The sequence below is a fragment of the Neofelis nebulosa genome, chromosome 7 (genome assembly GCF_028018385.1).
Source record: "Neofelis nebulosa isolate mNeoNeb1 chromosome 7, mNeoNeb1.pri, whole genome shotgun sequence".
Taxonomy (NCBI): domain Eukaryota; kingdom Metazoa; phylum Chordata; class Mammalia; order Carnivora; family Felidae; genus Neofelis; species Neofelis nebulosa.
In genome coordinates this window covers 119,842,280-119,864,492 of record NC_080788.1, presented here as the reverse complement: position 1 = coordinate 119,864,492, position 22,213 = coordinate 119,842,280, and the positions used below count along the sequence as shown (strand labels likewise).

Sequence of the window (22,213 nt, the reverse complement as noted above, 5' to 3'; positions counted from 1 at the left end):
TTTATCACCTTCTGTAATTCACCTTGGCATCCGATTGAGGCTATATTCAGCAGAATTTCCTCGGTTACCTTCCCCCAGCCCCTCCAGAGGAGAATGAAAGCATAAAATGCTGGTTTTATAAAACCGAAGTGTCTTTGTCCCCTCCCCTCCTCTTATTAAATTAGACAAAAATGGTAAAAATACTGAGTTGCTAAGGGCATGGAGAAATGGGGACGCGTATATACCTGTTTATAATGACACAGCCTTTCTGGAGAGCTGTTGGCAATAGTATAAAAAGCTTTAAAAACGTGGGCACCTCTGTGACCCAGTAGTTCGACTTCTAGGACTTCATCCTGAAGGAATAATCAGACAAGTGCAGAGATTTATGTTCAAGGTTTTAATAGCAGAAAGATAAACAACCCAAATGTAAACAAAAACGAATTGGTATTACTGAACATCCGAATGATGAACTAATATTCTTCCATTAAAAATGCTGCTGAAATGCATCCGCTCACATGCAGGCAGCCATAATGTTTGAGTTTAAAATGCAAGTTATCAAACAAAATAGCTGGTATAATCTTCTTAAAAATTGTATACTGCACACACATTTATACATACCTATATCTTAAAGAATATTATGAGGGTCCATTGTTTGCTGCAGATTGAATTGTGTCCCCCCCCCCCCCCGCAATTCATGGGTTGAAGCTCTAACCCCAATGTGACTGTTTATGGAAATAAGGACTTTAAGGAGGTAATTTCAGTTAAATGAGGCCATCAGAGTGGGGCCCTAATGCAATATATCTAGTGTCGCTATAAGAGGAATAGATACACCAGGAGTGGTGGTCACAGAAGAAAGGCCATCTGAGGACACAGTAAGAAGATGGTCACCTGGAAGCCAACAAAAGAAGCCTCCCCAAAAACTAACACTGTAGGCACCTTGATCTTGGAATTCCAGCCTCCAGTACTGTGAGGAAATAAATTTCTGTTGTTTAAGCCACCCAGTCTGTGGTATTTTGTTATGGCAGCCTTAGTAGACTAAAGTGTTCATTGTGCTTATTTTCTGGTTATTCTATAATGTGGCTATTTTAAATTTTGAAATAAATATCATTTTGAAAAAGGTAATTTAACCATAGTTATTTAAAAATAGGAAAAGTAAAATGTGTATTAAAGAAAATTAAAATGGATATTTATAACATATGCAGCCTTTTTTCTTGTAGTGTTGTTTTGTTTTTGTTTGTTTGTTTGTTTGTTTGAGATCTCCACACCTCTCTCTACATGTCTCCAAACTAGAATTTTTCTTGGCTGCCAAAATCTTTGCCAGTTTTGTTGATGGGGTTGGAAGGGGAATCTAATCCTCAAACAGATCTCATAACAGAGTATGCCTCTTACTCAAAACTGTGGGTTACATCATAAGGCATTGCATTACTTGTGAAATATCACTAGCAAATTAATTTTATCTTCATACTTGCTCAGAATGTTACTTTTACTTCCTCCTTGTCATTGGAGGAGTAAACTTTGACCATGAATATGTTTTATTTACCTCTATATAAACTATTTACCAATATATAAGCAAAAATTTACTGGTCTCTGAAAATTAATTTATAATATCATGCTACATTTCCCATCAAGTACATTTTGAGTTTCAGATTCTCAAAAGTTAAAAACATTCACACGGGCGCCTGGGTGGCTCAGTCGGTCGAGCGTCTGACTTCGGCTCAGGTCACGATCTCGCGGTCCGTGAGTTCGAGCCCCGCGTCAGGCTCTGGGCTGATGGCTCGGAGCCTGGAGCCTGCTTCCGATTCTGTCTCCCTCTCTCTCTGCCCCTCCCCCGTTCATGCTCTGTCTCTCTCTGTCTCAAAATAAATAAATGTTAAAAAAAAAAAAAATTAAAAATAAAATAAAAATTTTAAAAAACATTCACACAGGAAAAGAATGAAGAATTATATACTTTGGATCCTTTCTTTGTTCTCTTAAATCCTGCAAAATGGCAAAATAGATCCCAAAAGCTGTTCACCAGGAACTATGGCTTTGGATCTACTTGTTGCTGCAGGCCTAGGAGAAAGATGAGAGAAAGATTAAAAATATCATTGAAACAGTTTCCCCAAATTCAGAAATCACATTGAAAAGGAACAGTAAAATAGTGTGAAATGATAGCAAACCAAATGTTAAGGAAACTTTAATGTTCTAAACAAGAATGTGGGTTGAATAAAAGAAAAATCATCATGTTTAACAGCTGATTAGAGATTGAGCAAAATAGCTAAAAGTTGTATACCCTAAAATAATAATTTTTTTTGAAAAAACTTAAAGCCTGAGAGAGTCATTAATTATTTAGGTTATTTATATAGTCAAAAAGTTTATCAGCTCAAATTAGAATGAGCAATGTAGCAATTTTCAATAGTCCACTTCCCAGATTACTATTCTTATTATACTTATTTGGTAAAAAGCCAATTTCTCCCCTATGTTTTTGGTCTGTTTTTTTTTTTTTCAACGTTTTTTTATTTATTTTTGGGACAGAGAGAGACAGAGCATGAACGGGGGAGGGGCAGAGAGAGGGGGAGACACAGAATCGGAAACAGGCTCCAGGCTCCGAGCCATCAGCCCAGAGCCTGACGCGGGGCTCGAACTCACGGACCGCGAGATCGTGACCTGGCTGAAGTCGGACGCTTAACCGACTGCGCCACCCAGGCGCCCCGGTCTGTTTTTTAAAAAACATCATTTAGGGATGTCTAGCTGGCTCAGTAGGAAAAGCATGCAACTTTTGATCTCAGGGTCGTGAGTTTGAGGCCATGTTGGGTGGTAGAGATTACTTAAATAAATCAAACTTAGAAAACAATCTTTTAAAAATCTTACATGAATAACCCCAAAATCTGGAAGTAATACATATGTACACACACACACACACACACACACACACACACACACACATATATATATAAAGTATGACATATGCTTTCTTGTTGATGTTAATAATTTGAAACTTGTATTAATTTTTTTTTTTTTTTAATTTTTAAAATAGGGGCACCTGGGTGGCTCAGTCGGTTAAGCATCCAACTCTTGATTTTTGCTCAGGTCATGATCTCACAGTTGAGACTGAGCCCCACATCAGGTTCCACGCTGACTACATACAGCCTGTTTGGGATTCTCTCCCTCTGCCCCTCCCCCATTAGCACTCTTTCTCTCTCTCAAAAATAAATACACAAACATTTAAAAAACAATTTAAATAGTGGGGGCACCTGGGTGGCTTAGTCGGTTGAGCATCAGACTTTGGCTCAGGTCATGATCTCTCACTTCATGGGTTCCTGCCCCACACTGATTGGGCTCTCTGCTGTTAGCGAAGAGCTCACTTTGGATCGTCTGTCCTCCTCTCTCTGTTCCTCCCCCACTTGCACTTTCTGTCTCTCCCACAATAAATAAATAAACTTTAAAAAAAATTTTTTAGATAGTGTTACTACTGCAAATTAGGGTGACAATACCTCATCCTCTGCCAAGAAGAGCCCAAAATATAGTTCTGACTGCAAGATCTACTGATCAACCAAAATCAAACGCTAATAATTAATACCATAATCTTTCTCTCCAATTATGTAGAAGAAAAAAATAATAACTAAATTATGAGAAGGCCAGAATGTTAATATCTTCTAATTCCACACATATTTTTAAAGTTTAAGATCAAAGCTCAGAACTTGCATTAAAATTATTTTAATAAATTAAGGCTTATCCACAAATTGTAATTACATTTTTGGGGAAGGTGGCGTAAAGTAGAAGGGATGAACTCTGTTTCCCTCAGATAATTACATTGTCTACTTGTGTCAATTATCAACTTGGGAGGAGAACTGGAATGTGCCTATTTTTAAATATATTTTTGAAACAAAGTGTTAAGAAAAGTTTTTTAAAGTACAAACAGAGATAAGGGAATTATAAAGAGCTAGTGTGTCAGGGCTCCTTTGTGGCTCAGTCGGTTGAGGTCTGACTTCAGCTCAGGTCATGATCTCCTGTTTGGTGAGTTCGAGCCCCGCATTGGGCTCACTGCTGTCAGCCTGTCAGTGCAGAACCTGCTTCAGATCCCCTGTCCCCCTCTCTCTGCCCCTCCCCTGCTTGCACTCTCCCAAAAAATAAATAAATGTTAAAAAAAAAAAAAAAAAGATTCAGTGCTTCTTAGTAATTGCTTGGCAGTTTTAAAGCAAGTAAGTATTTTTGGATTTCTAACTTTCTTTTCCCTTTTTTTTTTTTTTTAAGTTTTTTATTTTGAGAGAGAGCGAGAGCACACAAGTGTGAGCAGGGAAGGAGCAGAGAGAGAGGGAGAAAGAGAGAGAATCTCAAGCAGGCTCAAACTCACAAACCACGGGATCATGACCTGATCCAAAATCAAGCATCAGACGCTTAACTGGCTGAGCCACCCAGGTGCCTCTCTAAGTTTCTTTAAAGATCCTTGAACAGGTGGCAATTAGAAAAAAAAAAAAAAAAATCAAGACCTGACTAACAACAGAAAGGATTCTGACTTCAGTCTACCACAAATCAGCCTCTGGGTCATCGTGTTAGAATTCAGTCCAGCATCTTATTCTCTTATGAGAAAGTTATCATAACCCAGTCGTTGCTCACCATAAAACCTGGGGCGTATATTCATGTATTCACCCCTGTTTAAAACAGTTTTATAACCTCTGGGACAGATAATAGCAAACTAATTATCATATGCCAGTTTTTTTTAAAAAAACCTTTGGAAGTACGGGTGACAGGGAGGGTAAGTGAGAAGGCTGGGTAAACGGCAGATTAAAAACTGGTTTTCACTTAGCAATTACCTTGAGTTGAAGCTCAAACCAACCAAACATGGAGAAACATGGATAGTCACCAAAGTTACAGGCTCTGATGAACTTGAAGCAAGTATTTTTACTTCTTTTAAAAGCTTGCAGATGCCCATGAGAGATCTAGATTTCAGTCATTTGTCAAAAATATTCAATCAATCCCTTAAATGGTTCTGCACATATTCTAAACTTAGTTTGTTAGACTTTACCCTAGATGCAAGTGCAAAAATTCCAAGATCTTCTTCCAAGACTCAATCTGAGCGACAGCATGAGCTTTTAGCTGCCCACCTCCCAGAATAGGCACTCCCAACACTGGATCAAGGTATACAGAGAAAAAAGGGCTGTACGGGGGATCTATTCTGTGGCCGGCGTTAGGATAGCTTAAAAGAGTAAAATTTGTCTTCCCATGCTCTGTGAGATGCTTCACAGCTATGTCAGCATAAACAGAACTCTTCCAATGCCTATCATCTTCTCCGACTATAAAAAGGAAATGGGCACTGGCTTTTTCAAGGGGGATACGACTTTCCCGGTAGGCTGGATCCAAGGGGTCCTCCAGCGCTTCTTTAACATCATAAACCCCTGAATCCATGGCAGAGATTTTGTCTAGGTTAAAAGGCAGTCCTGGCAGGATTGATCTACCACATGTAAGGGTAGTAGCTGTGTTAGAGACACAGCCGTTGATGCTCACAACTGCAGCTATATTTGGGAGAAAGCTAGCCATGGAAAATGCCAACTCTGCCCCTTTGCCAGAACCAATCACTCCAATGTGTGGACCTTTAACCTAGACATTGAAGAAAAAGAAGACAAACAAGGAGGGAAGGAGGGAGGGAGGGAGGGAGGGAGAGAGAGAAAGAGAGAAAGTATGATTGTTAATGAAGTCGCAAAGCACTCAATAAAGAAAAAGCATATAGGTATTCATCAGATAGCTTATGTATTTATTTATCCATTCACAAATTCATTCAACAGGTATTTGTTATAGATATTTTCCAACCCATTAGTACCACCTTCTTTTCACTCTCTCCTGGCCCTAAGGAGTTCATTTTAAATGCATTTCTCTCTACAATCCCACTCACCTTTGGGTGACTTTGCACAAATTTAGCTGCCTCTTCAAAGTAATCTAAATTTAAGTCTTTCATGATTGGAGGTAGATCTTCATAGCCAAAAAATGGCAAAGCCAGAGTAGCAAAACCTCGACAAGCCAGGAGACTAGCTCGAGATTCATTTAATCCTCCATCACCAAACATATCAATCAAACCAGGAAAAGGACCATCTCCTATAAACCAGGAAAGAAGATTAATCTGGGATTAGACAACAGGACATTTAATGGACCATGATACCCAGTTAACATTTTCTAAATCAAATTCTAATTGTACACTTTATATTTTTTCTTTAAAATTTTTTTTATTTTTTAACTTCAAAAAATTTTTAATTTTTTTTCTGTTTTGAAACATTCACCTAGGGGTGCCTGGGTGGCTCAGTCAGTTGGGTGTCTGACTCTTGGTTTCGGCTTAGGTTATGATCTCAGTTTGTGGTTCGAGCCCCATGTCGCGTCCTGTGCTGGCAGTGTGGAACCTGCTTGAGATTCTCTCTGCCTCTTCTGAGCTCTCTCTTCTCTCTCTCTCTCAAAATAAATAAATATACTTTAAAAAAGAAATAAAACATTCACCTATTTGCCTTGAAAAGAAAACATCTGTTTTGGCTGAAACAGTTTTATTCTTGTGCTTGAAATAGATACTTGTTTTGGCTATTTTGAAGCTATAAATGTAAAAATGTTTTTATATTTTTCCCTGTGAGATATCACTGGAAAATGGTGAAAAAATATGAAAATTTGCAAAAAAAAATATGGAAAATGTTTTGGTTTGAAGTGTAAGTCCTGATTAATCTAAACAAATAATTCTGGCAGTCTTTGAGTTATGAAACTATAATACCTCATTAAAAAGAAATCCGACCAACTAATCTTTGGCAAAGCAGGAAAGAATATCCAATGGAATAAAGACAGTCTCTTCAGCAAGTGGTGCTGGGGAAAACTGGACAGCGACATGCAGAAGAATGAACCTGGACCACTTTCTGACACCATACACAAAAATAAACTCAAAATGGATGAAAGACCTAAAGGTAAGACAGGAAGCCATCAAAATCCTCGAGGTGAAAGCAGGCAAAAACCTCTTTGATCTTGGCTGCAACAACTTCTTACTCAACAAGTCTCCAGATGCAAGGGAAACAAAAGCGAAAATGAACTATCGGGACCTCATCAAAATAAAAAATAAAAAATAAAAAATAAATAAATAAATAAATAAATAAATAAATAAATAAATAAAATTAAAAAGCAATCAGCAAAACTAAAAGGCAACTGACAGAATGGGAGAAGATATTTGCAAACGACATATCAGATAAAGGGTTAGTATTCAAAATCTATAAAGAACTTCTCAAACTCAACACCCAAAAAACAAATAATCCAGTGAAGAAATGGGCAAAAGACATGAATAGACACTTCTCCAAAGAAGACATCCAGATGGCCAACCGATACATGAAAAAATGCTCATCACTCATCATCAGGGAAATACAAATCAAAACCACAATGAGATACCACCTTATACCTGTCAGAATAACTAACATTAGCAACTCAGGCAACAATAGGTGTTGGTGAGGATGCAGAGAAAGAGGATCTCTTTTGCACTGCTGGTGGGAATGCAAACTGGTGCAGCCACTCTGGAAAACAGGATGGAGGTTCCTCAAAAAACTAAAAATAGAACTACCCTATGACCCAGCAATTGCACTACTAGGTATTTATCCAAGGGATACAGTTATACTGTTTCAAAGGGACACATGCACCCCCATGTTTATAGCAGCAATATCAACAATAGCCAAAGTATGGGAAGAGCCCAAATGTCCATTGATGGATGAATGGATAAAGAAGATGTAGTATATATACATACAATGGAATATTACTCGGCAATCAAAAAGAATGAAATCTTGTCATTTGCAACTATGTGGATGGAACTGGAGGGTATTAGGCTGAGACTGGTCAGTCAGAGAAAGACAAATATCATATGACTTCACTCATATGAGGACTTTAGGACACAGAATGGATAAACATAAGGGAAGGGAAGCAAAAATAATATAAAAACAGGAAGGGGGACAAAACAGAAGAGACTCTTAAATATGGAGAACAAACAGAGGGTTGCTTGAGAGGTTGTGGGAGGGGGGATGGGCTAAATGGGTAAAGGGCATTAAGGAATCTACTCCGGAAATCATTGTTGCACTACATGCTAACTAATTTGGATGTAAATTAAAATAATTAAATTAATTAAAAAAAAAAAAAAAGGAAGTCCACGGGGCACCTGAGTGACTCGGTTGAGCAACAGACTTCGGCTCAGGTCATGATCTCACGGTTCATGAGGTTGAGCCCTGTATCTGGCTCTCCACTGTCAGCACTGAGCCTGCTTCAGATCCTCTGTCCCTCTCTCTCTCTCTCTGCTCCTCCCCCGCTCAAGCTGTCTCAAAAGAATAAATAAATAAACATTAAAAAAAAAAAGGCAACTTGGGGCACCTGGGTGGCTCAGTCATTTAAGCGTCTGACTCTTGATATTGGCTCAGGTCATGATTTTACAGTTCACGAGATCATGCCCTCTGTGCCAACAGGTTGAGATTCTCTCTCTCCCTCTCAAAATAAATAAATAAACTTTTAAAAAATCCAACTTTAAAGGGCCGTTTGAGTTCTCAATGAGCTTCAGATACAGAGTTACCCAAATCCCTAAATAAAATAGCCTATGCTATTTTAAAGGTCTAATGATGGTGTAATATAAAATGAACAATATGTGTAGTATAGGGGCCAAGGGCAGGCTGCCCCTAGATGGACCAATTTAGTATAAAGATTATTTTGAGTTTGAAGGGGATCAGGGGAGTTCCACTTACAACATGCTACTTGGGCATGTGGATTATTTTGAGCTGAAGGCAACTGAGATCCTGTGAGCTCAGAGGAATGATTTTGCTCCTCCCTTAACTACATGGAAAAATCTCAGTTGGGGGTCTTTCCCAGAATGAGGGTTATTGCCAGAGATAAATTTTATCTGAGTGGCCACCGTATGGCAGGGCAAAAATCGACTTTCCAAACACCCGTTCTTCTTATTGCCCTATGAAATGCATTCCTTCCCTTCAAAGTCTTAGACCCCTAACCTTTTCTCCTTAGTTCAGGATGACATATATACCTCATTTTGCCTGTCTTTGGAATTTCCACGTCTGTATGGATTTCCCATACATACAGAATCAAATTTGATGTTCTCCTGTTAATCTGTCTCCTGTCAATTTGATTCTTCATCCAGCTAGAAGCTAGAAGGACCTTGAAGGGGACAGTAAATTCTTGCTCCCTGGCAGTGGAAAGGGAGTAAAATGTCAAACTATTTTCCTTCTAATGTTGATCTGTTATTTCTCTTTCAACATTCCTATTGTAGCTTATGTTATTCATTCAACATTCCAAGAGAAGAATTTCTCAGCCAATTGACTCCTAGTATTTCTCAGATACATTCTTTTGTGTTATTCCAACTAAAAGCGCTAGATAAATTTATAAGAACAAAATAAGAGGCAAGAACATTAGAATATAAACTAAACAAGAAATCTAAAATTCCAGTGCCAGAAGCTGTTCCTAAATTTTTAAATCTAGAAATAAGTTAAGGGATATCTGGCCACCAAAGTGAAAGCTAGAGTATACATATTAAGATAGTGATTTTTAGATGGTGGTTTTCTTAACATTTGGATATCTCAGCATATCTTGATCTGCTCTTTTTAAAATTAGATAAATTTCATGCATTTCTGGATTCCAGATTACTTCCAAAATCCCTAAAGCAAGCCATGAAAAAGACAACACACAGTTCCTCAAATTATTCCAGCAATAGGTTTTTCCAACCACAGCCTTCAAGAGACTAACCTGATTATCACATTAAAATAACTGAGAATTTGTTTATTTTGTTTCAATTGAGAAATTTGATCCTCAGGATGTAAATTTGCTAGGACCTTATAGGATCTTAAAAAACCCCTCCACACCCTCAACTATGAAAAAAAATTTTTTTTAATGTTTATTTATTCATTTTGAGAGAGAGAGAGAGAGAGAGAGAGGGAGTGTGTGTGTGTGTGTGTGTGTGTGTGTGTGTGTATACACAGGGGAGGGGCAGAGAGAGGAGAGAATCCTAAGCAGGCTCTTCACTGAGAGGCTGAGAGCCAGATGTGGGGCTCCAACTGGCCAACTGTGAGATCATGACCTGAGAGGAAATCAAGAATCAGATTTTGACCTGAGAGGAAATCAAGAATCAGACGCTTAACTGAACTGAGCCACGCAGGTGTTCCTGAAAATGTTTTAAATCTCTCATTTGAAAGACTCTTAGTTGTTCCTAAGAATCTTGACATTTGAGAGCAGAAGATAAGCCAGACTGGGCTTTTAAAAACAAAACAAACAAACAAAAAAAACCACAAACCTATTTCACTCATTCTCTCCTCAGCCCATGTTACTGTGGAGGTCTGAGTTTGGAGCTCAAAGAATTTGACTGCACCCTGATTTTAGCACCATCTAGCTGTGTGATTTGGGTAAAACACTTTAGGCCTCGCTTACTCATTTATAAAATAAATTGTTCTTTGATCTATGAAATGAGCAACAGAAGTGTCCTCATCATGATGAAGGTCTCCAAGGAATTAGAGTATGTCAGAAAATACAACAAAAAAGTCATCGGTATCCTAACGTGAAACCAGAATTTAAAAAGTGAACAATATATGTAATAGGGCTTCAGTTATGTTGGGTTTGAGCAGATACCAGTGACAGATAGATTTGTATCCACTATTCTCGTCATTTTTACAAGAAATGATAACTAAAAAAGTTAACACAAAGCTCTGCCTACTAGACAGGTAAACAAATACTTAATGGGAGAAACTTTACAACAATGTTATGCTTACTAGAATATGCTTAGTCACAAGTAATTGCAGCTGCAGCACTGGGAGTCTGAAGGGTGGGCAGCCTGCAGAAAAGAGGTTCCCGAGCAAATTGCATTTAAATCCCAGGCACCATTTAGCAAAGTGACTGTCCCACCTGGTGTCTAGGCGACAAAATAACTGAGGCGCTCGCTCTGTTTTTCAGATGATAAGTTAGCTAGCAAAGCAAGCCGGCTTTCATAAATCATTTTTCCTAAATCCATGCAAAGCCCTCTGCGGAAAAGACCCCACGCACCTGGGGGCAGCAAGAAGACGCCCCGCAGGCGGCCGGCTTGCAGGCGAGCGCGGCTCAGCTCCGGGCTGGAAAACCAGCGCTGCACCTGGGCAGAGGCCAGCGCCGGGCCCAGCGGTACCGCCTGCTGCTGCGGCGCGTGGTGGACGGTCACCTCCACTTTGAGGGGGGTTTTCATCACGCCTCTCGGCATCTGGCTGAAGCAGGGATCCTCCGAGCCGACCGGCATGAGGCTCCACAGGAGCCCCATGGGCTCCACGCCCGTGAAGTCGCCGCCCAGAGCCCGGTCCCTGGCCAGGTCCAACCCCCCGCGGCCGTCCGCCTCGTAGTGGGCCAGCGATCGGAAGAGGCGGCCTCGGTAGCTGACGGCCGACGCCCGAAGGGTCACCCGCTCCCTGGGACCTAAGCCCTCCACTTTAATATCCAGGAGCTCGTCGGCCAGCCCAGTCTTGGGGGTGACGGTCAAGGTCGCAGACTTCTGGGCGAGAAGGGCAGATGTGGACATTGACCTCCGGAGCAGGAGTGGGGTTCCGGGGGTCCGGAGCACGGCATGGACAGTCCTCCACATGGCCCCGGATCTTCGCGGCTTTGGCTCAGGCCAAACACACGCGGCCGGGTTCGTGTGGGAGGGAGTCAGCTCTCTCCGCGGGGCCACGCAGGGCACGCCGGGGCCTGTCCGAATGGGGCGGGGCCGGGCGGCTGAAGCAGGGCACGCGGGGCGGGGCCCAGTGGGGCCAGAGGTGGCTGAGCGGACCAGAGAACCCGAGCTGGTTTCTCCCGCGCTACTCAGCAAAGGGCTGCAAGAAGGGGCAACTTAGGAGGGCCCGGGGTGGGTCACGGTATTGGGGTCCTTTTAGTAAGACCGCCTAAAAGAGACAGGAGCTCATCCCCAGCCTACGCTGGACGTGGCGAGAAGGAAAAGTTAAAGGTCTTTTGACAGAAAATCCTCGTCGTTCTTTCTTTAAAATCCCTCTCTGGCCACCTGGGGTCACAATTCCCTAAACCTTGCTGAAGGAGGCTCCGTGTAATAGACTCCTTTCCTTCCCTGAAATTATTTTTGCTGGGGATTAAAATTAAAGTTTAAACGTTTTAGATGAGGCAGTACAGATTTATACACTATGGAAATGATCTCTATTGTCTCGTGGCCTGGCACAAGTAATAAAAAACGTATGTTTTTATGTGCAGAAAAACTTACATCATGACTTTTTTTTCCCAAGAAAAAGGTGCTTAATTGTCAAAATCCTATTTTTCCATTAATGCAAATATATGTATGTACATGCAAATAATATGGTTCTGGAAGGTATACTTTTTTTTTTTAAGTGAATTTGGAGAGAGAGTGGTGGTGAGGCAGAGAGAGAGAGGGAGAGAGAGAATCCCAATCAGGCTCTGCACTCTTCGCGCAGAGCCCGATGGAGGTGCTTGAACTCATGAACTGTGAGATCTTGATATGAGCAGAAATCAAAAGTGTCAGAGGCTTAACGGACTGAGCCACCCAGGTGCCCCTGGAAATGTATGCTTCAAGTTAATAACTGTAATTAGCCCTAAGAAAAGCCTGGAATTGGGTAATGGGTTAAGAGGGTTGAACTTTATCTGTATTACTCGAATCTTTTACGATGAAAAATGTATTGATATAATTTAAAATGTTTTCCACTGTAGAATTCTATCTTAATTAAAACACGTGTAAAATGAGGTGAATTAATCCAGGTGAAAACATTCCATTAAACTGCTGTGTCAAGGAATATATATATTGTATATTATATATATATTAATATTTTATATAATTATATTATACATTGTATATTATATATTTACATAATATATAAATACTAATATTTATATAAAATAATAACATATATAATATATAATATACAATATAATATATATTATATTGTATATCTTGTGGTTATATATATATAATATAATATATATATATAAATATATATATATTTATATATATTATATATATATAATAAAATATATTGGCTCAGGGCACAGTTGGTGAATTTGAGCTCCACGTCATGCTTTGTGCTGACAGTTCAGAGCCTGGAGCCTGCTTTGGATTCTGTGTCTCCATCTCCCTCTCTCTCTACCCCTTCCCCACTCACACTGTCTCTCTCTGTCTCAAAAATAAATAAGCGTTAAAAAAATTTTTTTTTAAAGATCATAACTGTCATGTGTCCTATTATGGCTTCAAAAATATTTGCCACTGAAAACTAAATGGTCACTGGACCAAGAATTTCTGCTTTAGAGCCATACAATAACCATGAGTTCTTTGAAAAGTACTTGTTAAAGTCCTTCTATCTTTGAAGATCTCCAGCTTTAGAAAAATAATCCAAGTGGGGCACCTGGCTGCCTCAGTCTATAGAGCATGCAACTTTTGATCTTGGGCCTGTGAGTTCAAGACCCACATTGGACATAGAGATTACTTTTTTTTTTTTTTTTAATATTTTAATTATTTTTGAAGGAGAGAGAGAGCATGAGCAGGGGAAGAGCAGAGAGAGAGGGAGACACAGAATTCGAAGCAGGCTCCAGGCTCTGAGCTGTCAGCACAGAGCCCGACGCGGGGCTCAAACTCACAAACTGTGAGACACGACCTGAGCTGAAGTTGGACACTTAACCAACTGAGCCACCCAGGCGCCCCTGGGCATAGAGATTACTTAATAATAATAATAATATATTATTATAATTATATTATTTAATATATAATATATAAAATATATATATATATATATAAAGAAAAAACTTTTAAAAAAAGAAAAAGAATTCAAGGAATTTTTACTTCTGTCTACAAAATCCAACGTTATAGTGGCCACGAATATTGGATTTTGTGCATCACTGCACATACCACCTGAAAAAACAGAATGCCTTCCGCAAGCTTTTACCTTCCAGTGTCCAAAGACCATTTAAAATGAATGTGCATAGGGGCACCTGGTTAAGTGTCGGACTTCGGCTCAGGTCATGATCTCACGGTTCGTGAGTTCAAGCCCCACTTCAGGCTCCACATCGACAGTGTGGAGCCTGCTTGGGATTTGCTCTCTCTATGCCCCTCCCGTGCTCATGCTCTCTCTCTCTCCCTCTCTCTCTCTCTCTCTCTCTCAAAATAAATAAACTTTATCAAAAAAAATTTTTAAATATTTATTTATTTTTGAGAGACAGAATGTGAGCAGTGAAGGGACAGAGAGAGAGAAAGGGAGAGGGAGACACAGAATCTGAAGCAGGCTCCAGACTGAGCTGTCAACACAGAGCCTGACACTGGGCTTGAACCCACGAACCGAAAGATCATGACCTGAGTAGAAGTTGGACGCTTAACCAACCTGAGCCACCCAAAGCCCCTCAAAATAAACAAACTTAAAAAAAAAGTTTCCTATGTGTTCTGGAAAACCCAATACATGTTGTATGAATTAGATTTTTATTCATAGTATCTGGTCTGTGATTACAATGTCACATTTTGCTGGACGGCACAGATTTTTTACCATTGAGATGTTTATGGAAGAAAGTTTGAATTTCCTGCCAGGCATCTACCTGTGCCCTTGACTGTGCCTTTGGCTCACCTCCATGGAGTACTGCTTGGCCTAACACTGTATGCACAGAAGCTCTACAAAGAGGAAAATAAGGTGGTTCAATACAGTGACCAGTTCCTGGGTAGTAGATTATCTGGGGTCTGTCTTTCCCATGGGCTTGTAAGCGTTCAGAGGCTATACGAGCATAGAATTCACTCTTCCAGCCATGATCATCCATGCCAACAAGAAACAGAAAAGGCCCCTGGGCTCTTTCCAATGGAATAATACTTTGATAGTTGAGTTCCTCCAGTGGATTATCCCAAATATCCAAAACAATTAAAACCCCTGACTCAGTAACTACAAGTTTCCCTGGGTCACTGCCAAGACTGGGAATAAACGTATCCTTGTAATGCAGAGGAGTTATTGTGTTGGCTACACAGGAATTAATAAGTACAGTGGCTGTGATGCCCTTCAAGAAAGAGGCCATTGAGAGACACAGGTCACCTCCTTTGGAGAAGCCAAGAAGCCCAACACCAGGGCCTTTCACCTGAAAAAGAGAGAACAAGCCTAGAATTTGTAAATGGAGGACATAAACAGTGATTTTATATTCTCTAGCTAGCTTTCTTAAATGTCATTTGCTTTCTTTTTTTTATGCAACAATCCACAAAGCTCAAGTGTGTTTTCTAATAACCAAATCAATTGACTTCCTAGTACACAGGCTTTCCACTAATATTTGTGGCAACTGGGTCAAGAGTAGACACAGAGACCCATGTACCCCATACTTAAACATTTAAAAGCTATTAAACAAACAAACTATTAAAATATATTATTTTCTTGGGGAGCCTGGGTGGCTCAGTCGGTTGAGCGTCCAATTTCAGCTCAGGTCATGATCTCACGGTCCGTGAGTTTGAACCCCACAACGGGCTCTATGCTGACAGCTCAGAACCTGGAGCCTGCTTGGGATTCTGTGTCTCCCTCTCTCTCTGCCCCTCCCCTACTCATGCGCCCCCCCCCTCAAAAATAAATAAACATTAAAACATTTTTTTAAATAAAAAAATAAAATATATTATTTTCTCCCACCTTGATAAATATACCTTCATAACAGTTTATAATGTCAGGCTCAAATTTGAAATCTTGGAACTCCTTGAAGTTCTGTACTGGAACGTGGCATGGGTGGAGAGCTAGCCCCAGTCCTTGGTCCCTGGCCCCCATTCCTTCTCTTCCCATCCCTGGCTCCATCATGTACCTTGAGGGGCCTCTCACACATGTATATGGACACCCCAGTCTCCATATTTAAGGCCTAGGCGTATTCACATTGACAGACCCTGAGGAAAGACATAGGGCCTGGAAGCAGGATCAGTGCTATTTGGCAAAGAATTCTGGTATTCCAGATCACAAGGGTATGGGGTGTTTGTGTGTGTGTGTGTGAGTGTGTGTGTGTGTGTGTGTGTATGTAAGGCACATGGGTTCCAGGTGGATACATTCCCTGGGTCCCTTGGACTCCTCACCCTGTGGGCAGGGAGTATGGCCACCTAAGGCTTCTGTCCAGGACAGAAGCCCCTCTTGCCCAGGTCTAAGGGCAGAACTGATAGGATATATTGGTCTCTTCTTTTTCCCCTGGGGCCTTATCTCCCCTAGTAAACCAATAATCACAGTTCAAGGCCATTGAGGTTCTAGCAGCTCTGCTAACAGACCAGTCCCTGAATTCTGACAGAGTTAGGTCACCCTACAGACCTTATAGAACATTTTTTAACATTTATTGCTTAACATTAGAATATTTGGGTTTCTTTAAATCTAGATAGTTGCAGAGCATGTATTCCACTTTTAATCACATCAAAATGTTTTGATTATTTTTTACAGTCTTAGATAAGGACTTTTTCTATAAAAACATAATAGCATTATCACATTTAACAAAATTAATGATTCCTTAATAGCATCCAATACAGTCCCTATTTAAATGTCACCGACTGTCCTAAAAATGTTTCTTAAGAGTCAAACTTTTTCCTCTTTTTTAAAAAAATTTTTTTTAATGTTTATTTATTTTTGAGGGAAAGAGAGAGACAGAGTGTGAGCGGGCAAGGGGCAGAGAGAGAGAGGGAGACACAGAATCTGAAGCAGGCTCCAGGCTCTGAGTTGTCAGCACAGAGCCTGACGCAGGGCTCAAACTCACGAACTGTGAGATCATGACCTGAGCCGAAGTTGGCCGCTCAACCGACTGAGCCACACAGGTGCCCCTACATTAATCTTTTTTTTTAATTAAATTAAATTAAATTATTATTTTATTTGAGAGCAAGAGAGAGAGAGAGAGAGAGAGCATGAACAGGGGACAGAGGCAAAAGGAAAGAGGGAGAACCCCAAGCATGCTCCATGCTCAGTGCAGAGTCTGACATGGGGCTTGATCTGATAACCCTGGGATCATGACCTGAGCTGAAATCAAGAGTTGGACACTCAACTGACTAAGCCACCCAGGTACCCCTACATTATTCTTATAAATGAGAAAAACTGAATCCCAGAGAAAGCGGTTGCCTTATTCAGCATTATAAGGCCACTTGGGGGTAGATGGAGAAGCAGAATTTAAGGTTAGTAATGTCTTAGTACAACTCTTTGAATTATGGTCAAGAATTAAAGGAAAATAGGGGCACCTGGGTGGCTCCGTTGGTTAAGCGTCCGACTTCAGCTCAGGTCATGATCTCACCGTTCATGAGTTCAAGCCCCACATCGGGCTCTGTGCTGACAGCTCAGAGCCTGGAGCCTGCTTCGGATTCTGTGTCTCCCTCTCTCTCTGACCCTCCCCTGCTCATGCTCTGTCTCTCTCTGTCTCAAAAATAAATAAAACATTTTTAAAAATTTAAAAAAAAGAATTAAAGGAAAATAAACAGTTAAGTCTTAGGGATTGGAGAGAGATGGGTGGAAGTGAAAATAATAATCCTAATAACTTTGGAAGGAACTTTTGTGTCTCATGACATATTTCTAGCCCCCAGCGTCTGGTAGGGTTTTGAGATCCAGTCCTGTGTTGCCTCTACCCTCTCTCCCCTGCATTCAAGCAAACACCAGAACTCACCTTTGGATGCTGCAGCATGAAGTCTATAGCTTCTTCAAAGTACTCCAGGTGCACATCATCCAAATATTCAGGGAGGTCTTCAAATTTGAAATAAGCCAAAGCAAGCACAGCAAAACCATGTCCAGCCAGGAGGCTGGCCCTGTATTCACAAAGGCCACCACCACTCCCAAACAGATGGATGATCCCAGGGAAGGGTCCTGCACCTGGAAAGCACCACAGATCATAAGGAGCTTTAGACTCTCCAGAGACATTCTGGAGTTTCAGATTTTGGCAGTCAGTGAAGACAAGTTTCTGAAGCAAGGAAGGCTGGGAGTGGAGGAGCAAGTGGGAAAAAGGACCCTTTTTAAAATGTTGCCTTTTTTTTTTTTTTCCTTTTTAGTAACCTTCAGGGAGAAGGAAGGGGGGAGCAAAATGCTTTATTTTCTCCAGAATTTCTCACATAATTTTCAAAAATGAAGTATATATTTCAAATTACAAGTAGCATATGATGAGATGTACCTTTTCCACAAAATCTTCCTCAAAAAAAAAAATCTACTTGAGAATGCTTGAAGAATTGTACAATGCTCTACATATAAAAGGGGTATTGATATACTCCCCACCTCCTTGCATTCTCTACTCCAACCTTAAAGAACACTATCCCTAAATGTGCTCTGTTCTCTTTGGCCCCTGAAAATGGTATATGCTATTCTTCCCTCTCCACTTTTTATCACCTGGTTGACCTTCAGCTTTCAAATCAAAGTTTAGATCTCCCTTCCCAGAAGACTTCCCAGATCTCCCCCAAGGCTGAGTTGAGTCAGATACCCTTTTATGTCTCCATCAGCACCCTGGGCCTGTATTTCCCTTATCATAGCACTTATCAAGCTTATACGTGCAAGTGTAGTTACCTGGGTCCTTTATTAGGCTGTAAGTACAGTGAGGACCATGTCTGACTTCGCTAGCTATCGCATCCCACTATGTAGCATAGTCACTGGCTTAATACATATTTGTTAAATGACTGAACCCTTCTACGTTATTTACGAAAGTCTTTGAGACAGAAAACAAATTTTAAATGGGCCACAAAGTAGACATTGAAATAGTTAACACAAGATTGACTTGACTGAAATATCAGGTGCCAATATGGGTGGTAAAAGGTTTTTGTTTGTTTGGTTTGTTTTTGGGTGGGTGGGGGGATTCTTACTGATTCAGTCCGTATGATTTATTGAGCTCCTACTATATCCCTGGGCAAGCCTCTAGGAATCTGGACATACAGAGATGTATAAGATCCAATTCCAACCACAGGATTTCAGTTGACTGTGCAGCCACTGGCTAAGGTTGTGAATTGCTGACGAGCTGTAAGAATAAAGCAGAGCCTCCTGTTTTGGAGAATGACAGAATTCAGTTTAGGGATTCTCTGAGATATGGCAACTCCAGCATTTCTATACAGGAGGGGTTTCAGTCTGGAATTTGGTTGTAAAAGGTGGGGTAGGGGGTCTTGTTTCTGGGCCCCTTTAACCTAGTAAGCACCTTGTTTTTACTTAGACTAGGGTGTCTCAACCTTAGCACTACAGACATTTTGAGTAAGATATTTCTTTGTTGTGTGGACTGTCCTGTGCATTTGGCATGTTTGGCAGCATCTCTGGCCTCTACCCACTGGATGCCAATAATATCCTCCCCCACCTTTTGGTTGTCACAACAAAAATGTCTCCAGCAGTAGGGGTTAATCAACCCAGACTGAGAACCACCGACAGACTGTTTATGATGGGGGAAGAGGACAATCAGTTTGGGTTTTTTAGGATTACGGGGGACGGCCTCTAGATTAGCTCCCTTGGAAGTGCGATGTGAGAAGAGGCAAAGATCACTCTTGCACAGCAGCATAACTCATTACCTAACACTGGTATTTGAAATACAGCTGCGTGGCTGGCACTTAAAAGAAATGCACTTTGTGAGTATGTTGAATGCACTTTTTAGCATACAGCTCAGTGGCATTCGTCCAACATAAAGGTTATTTGTGTGGAAGGGTGGTGGGTGCCCGGGGTGACCTGGTCTGCCCTGCCTGATCCCCGCGCTGCTCCCACCTGCCCTGTGACCCTGGCCCGGCCATGCCCGCCAGCCCCCGAGCAGCCTGTTTTCCCATCTGAGAAATGGGCATGGATAAGATCGCTCATCGCCCTGGGCAGTGGAGAGCCCCAAAGACAGAAACCACTTTTTAGCATACGGGAAGTGGCATGAAATTTAAAGAGGAAAAACTTCCATCCAGAATGCATGACAAGCTCTGGAGTGCGGCGGTAAGTTTAGGAAATGTGGGTCTCAGTTACCAATTCTTTTACAACAGCCTGGGACGCAAGGCACTCACCAGGCGGCAGGAAGAGCGTGCCGCGCACCCGGCCCGCGCGCACCGGCACCCGCCGCATCCCCGGCCGCAGGAAGTGGCGCTCCAGCACCGCCCGGCCCAGGAGCCGCCCGGCGTCGGGCTCGTGGCCCTCGAGAACCTCCAGCTCCACGGCGAAGGGCGTCTCCACGTCCCGCTTCACCAGCCTCACCAAGGGCTTCTCGGGCTCCAGGGCCCAGAGCAGCCCCATGGGCTCGAGCCCCGTGAAGCTGCCGCCCAGCGCGGGCGCGCGCGCCAGGTCCAGGAGGCCGTCGGCGTCCGCTTGGTACAGCACGCGGGCCCGGAAGAGCGCGCCATTCTCGTCGCGCAGGGACGTGCGCAGCGTGACGGGCTGTCCCGGGGAGAGGCCGCGCACGGTGATGCGCACGGGCTCGTCCCATGCGCAGCGGCCCGCGGGCTCCACCGTCACCGTAGCCGCCATCCTGATTACTGCGGAACAGCAAGGCCGGCTCCCCAGAGTCACGTGTCCGGCCAGGAGTCCCTCCACCTCCCGGGGAAGCAATTGCAATTGGAAACTTTGCGATATTCAGATTGGACGCTTGGACACGCTAAGCCGCTGTATGAAGTCAGCTAGAGTTTGTGAAAATCCACTAGTGTCTGATTGGAAGGAAGTATCTGCCAAAATAAGAGTTCATTATTATGCAATCCAGCGCAGTGAGTGTGGAAATAGACGTACCAAGACCAGTGAGATTGGGAAAGATACTAGTAGTTCAGAGAACCTGGAGTTTTATAAAGCATCCCAGGCGATTATAATTCAGATGATCAGTGGAGAAGCAGTCCTAATCCTTCCATTGCCTCTCAATCCTTTTCCAAGCCTTTTTCTAGAGTTAAGAGTACCTAGGGTGGCTTCCAGAGCAGGTAGATGTTTCTGGGGTGAGATCTACCTGGGTTCCGGTCTGATCCTGCTCCTTAAGAGCCTGGTGATCTTTAGCAAGATATGTAATGAAGCCCCTGAATCCAGTCTCCTTATCTGTAAAAGGTTTATTGTGATGATTACATGGGCTAACGTGTAAAAGCACCGCACCAATCCACCTATAGTGGGTGCTCAGGAAGAGTTTTGCTCTTCATTCACAAATCTCGACACTGGCAGTGTGAGGGTTGAGTTGTGTCTGGGTTCTGGCAGGAATCAAGTGGCACATTCCAAATAGGTAGTTTGTGGAGAGTTTCATAAAGAGATTATTCCCAAAGGCATTGGCAAGGTTGGCGGCAGACCCTTGGGCCTGAAGTCTCAAGGGAGAGGGCTGCCTGGCAGGAGTTGTAGCTATGGTGGTGGGAGCCAGGCAGTCCACTGTGAGATAGTAGGAGTGGAGAGAATAAACACCTTGACCTCACTCTCCTCTTGCCCTTCATATTCCTGAGTGCGTTTCTTTAGCTGAACGCAGCCAATCAGCTCAGCCTACTAGGTTACACAACAGGGTGGATGGAGCATACACAAGATGCCCAGTGAGGGCAAGCTCAATAAATATTTATAAGCTGAATAAAAGAAGCCAGAGTAGGTCCCAGATCTCAGAGTTCGTTGAGCTTTGACTACTCTATTTCCCGAGTAACTGCTGCAGGGTTTTTTAAACACCTGTTGCTTAAAGAGTTACAGGCTGTGCACAATCTAGGGACACTCAGCTTACAAAGACTTCGTGGACTATCACAGCCGCCAGCACAATTGAAATCTGCACTCAGGTTTCAGAAAGTCATGGTGAAAGGTGACTTCTCCCTCTCCCTTCCCTGATACCCAGGATGCTGTGAAGAGACGCAGAAATGGCTCCCAGGCACATGAGGGGAAAGCAGCTAAGGAGGAGGCCTTGCATTGGCCATTCAAAAGTGCCTTCCTGTAGGGAATTCAGCACGTAGGAACTCCATGGAAGAAATAAGTATTGTACAGGCCAACTGCCAGGGCGGCTTGCTCACAATCTGAAAAAGAATCAGCTGCTGTAAGAGAGGAGTGACTTCATACAAATTCCAATGTTTGTCTAGTGACTTGAAGTAGCTGTAGATTAATACCCCAATATGTGGCGTACTATCTCCAATATTAAACATAAAAATTAATTTCTGTGCCCCTATTTTAAGGGTAGGGACTTATGGATAGACAAAAGCCTTTGCCTGATTTAGGGTAGGATCTCTCTGGTTACCCCCAGATGATTACACACCCATAAATGTTTGTATCTTGTAAAAGGCCCCTGAACCTTTCCATGCTTAATAGCCCACTGACTTTTATTATAAATTCAATATGGAAAGGTTGAGTTTCAGAAAGAATTATTTCAGTGTTATCTCTGATCAGTATAGCATCGATGAGTAATTTCACTATCT

The 22,213-nt window shown here is 42.0% G+C and overlaps 2 protein-coding genes across 4 annotated transcripts; both read right to left on the bottom strand.

Annotated features, from left to right (window-relative positions):
• Nucleotides 1-224: 224 nt before the first annotated feature.
• On the bottom strand, nt 225-12,779 carry LOC131517472 (acyl-coenzyme A thioesterase 1-like). 3 transcript variants are annotated; one of them, XM_058739599.1, is made up of 4 exons: nt 10,987-12,779; nt 5,849-6,048; nt 1,928-2,031; nt 225-332 (listed from the first exon to the last, which is right to left on the bottom strand). In XM_058739599.1, exons 1-3 carry the CDS (start codon nt 11,549-11,551, stop codon nt 2,014-2,016), a joined length of 783 nt encoding a protein of 260 aa, XP_058595582.1. In that variant the 5' UTR covers nt 11,552-12,779; the 3' UTR covers nt 225-332; nt 1,928-2,013. The 3 variants fall into 3 exon arrangements, with proteins under 3 accessions (XP_058595582.1, XP_058595580.1, XP_058595581.1); XM_058739597.1 differs by lacking the exon at nt 225-332 and adding an exon at nt 4,773-5,556 and having other exon boundaries at nt 362-2,031; nt 10,987-12,767; XM_058739598.1 differs by lacking the exon at nt 225-332 and having other exon boundaries at nt 362-2,031.
• A 1,594-nt stretch (nt 12,780-14,373) lies between these two features.
• On the bottom strand, nt 14,374-20,974 carry LOC131517470 (acyl-coenzyme A thioesterase 6-like). Its single transcript, XM_058739594.1, has 3 exons — nt 19,877-20,974; nt 17,545-17,747; nt 14,374-15,030 (listed from the first exon to the last, which is right to left on the bottom strand). The coding sequence occupies exons 1-3, from the start codon at nt 20,331-20,333 to the stop codon at nt 14,425-14,427; spliced, it is 1,266 nt and encodes a 421-aa protein (XP_058595577.1). The 5' UTR covers nt 20,334-20,974; the 3' UTR covers nt 14,374-14,424.
• Between the last annotated feature and the right edge of the window lie 1,239 nt (nt 20,975-22,213).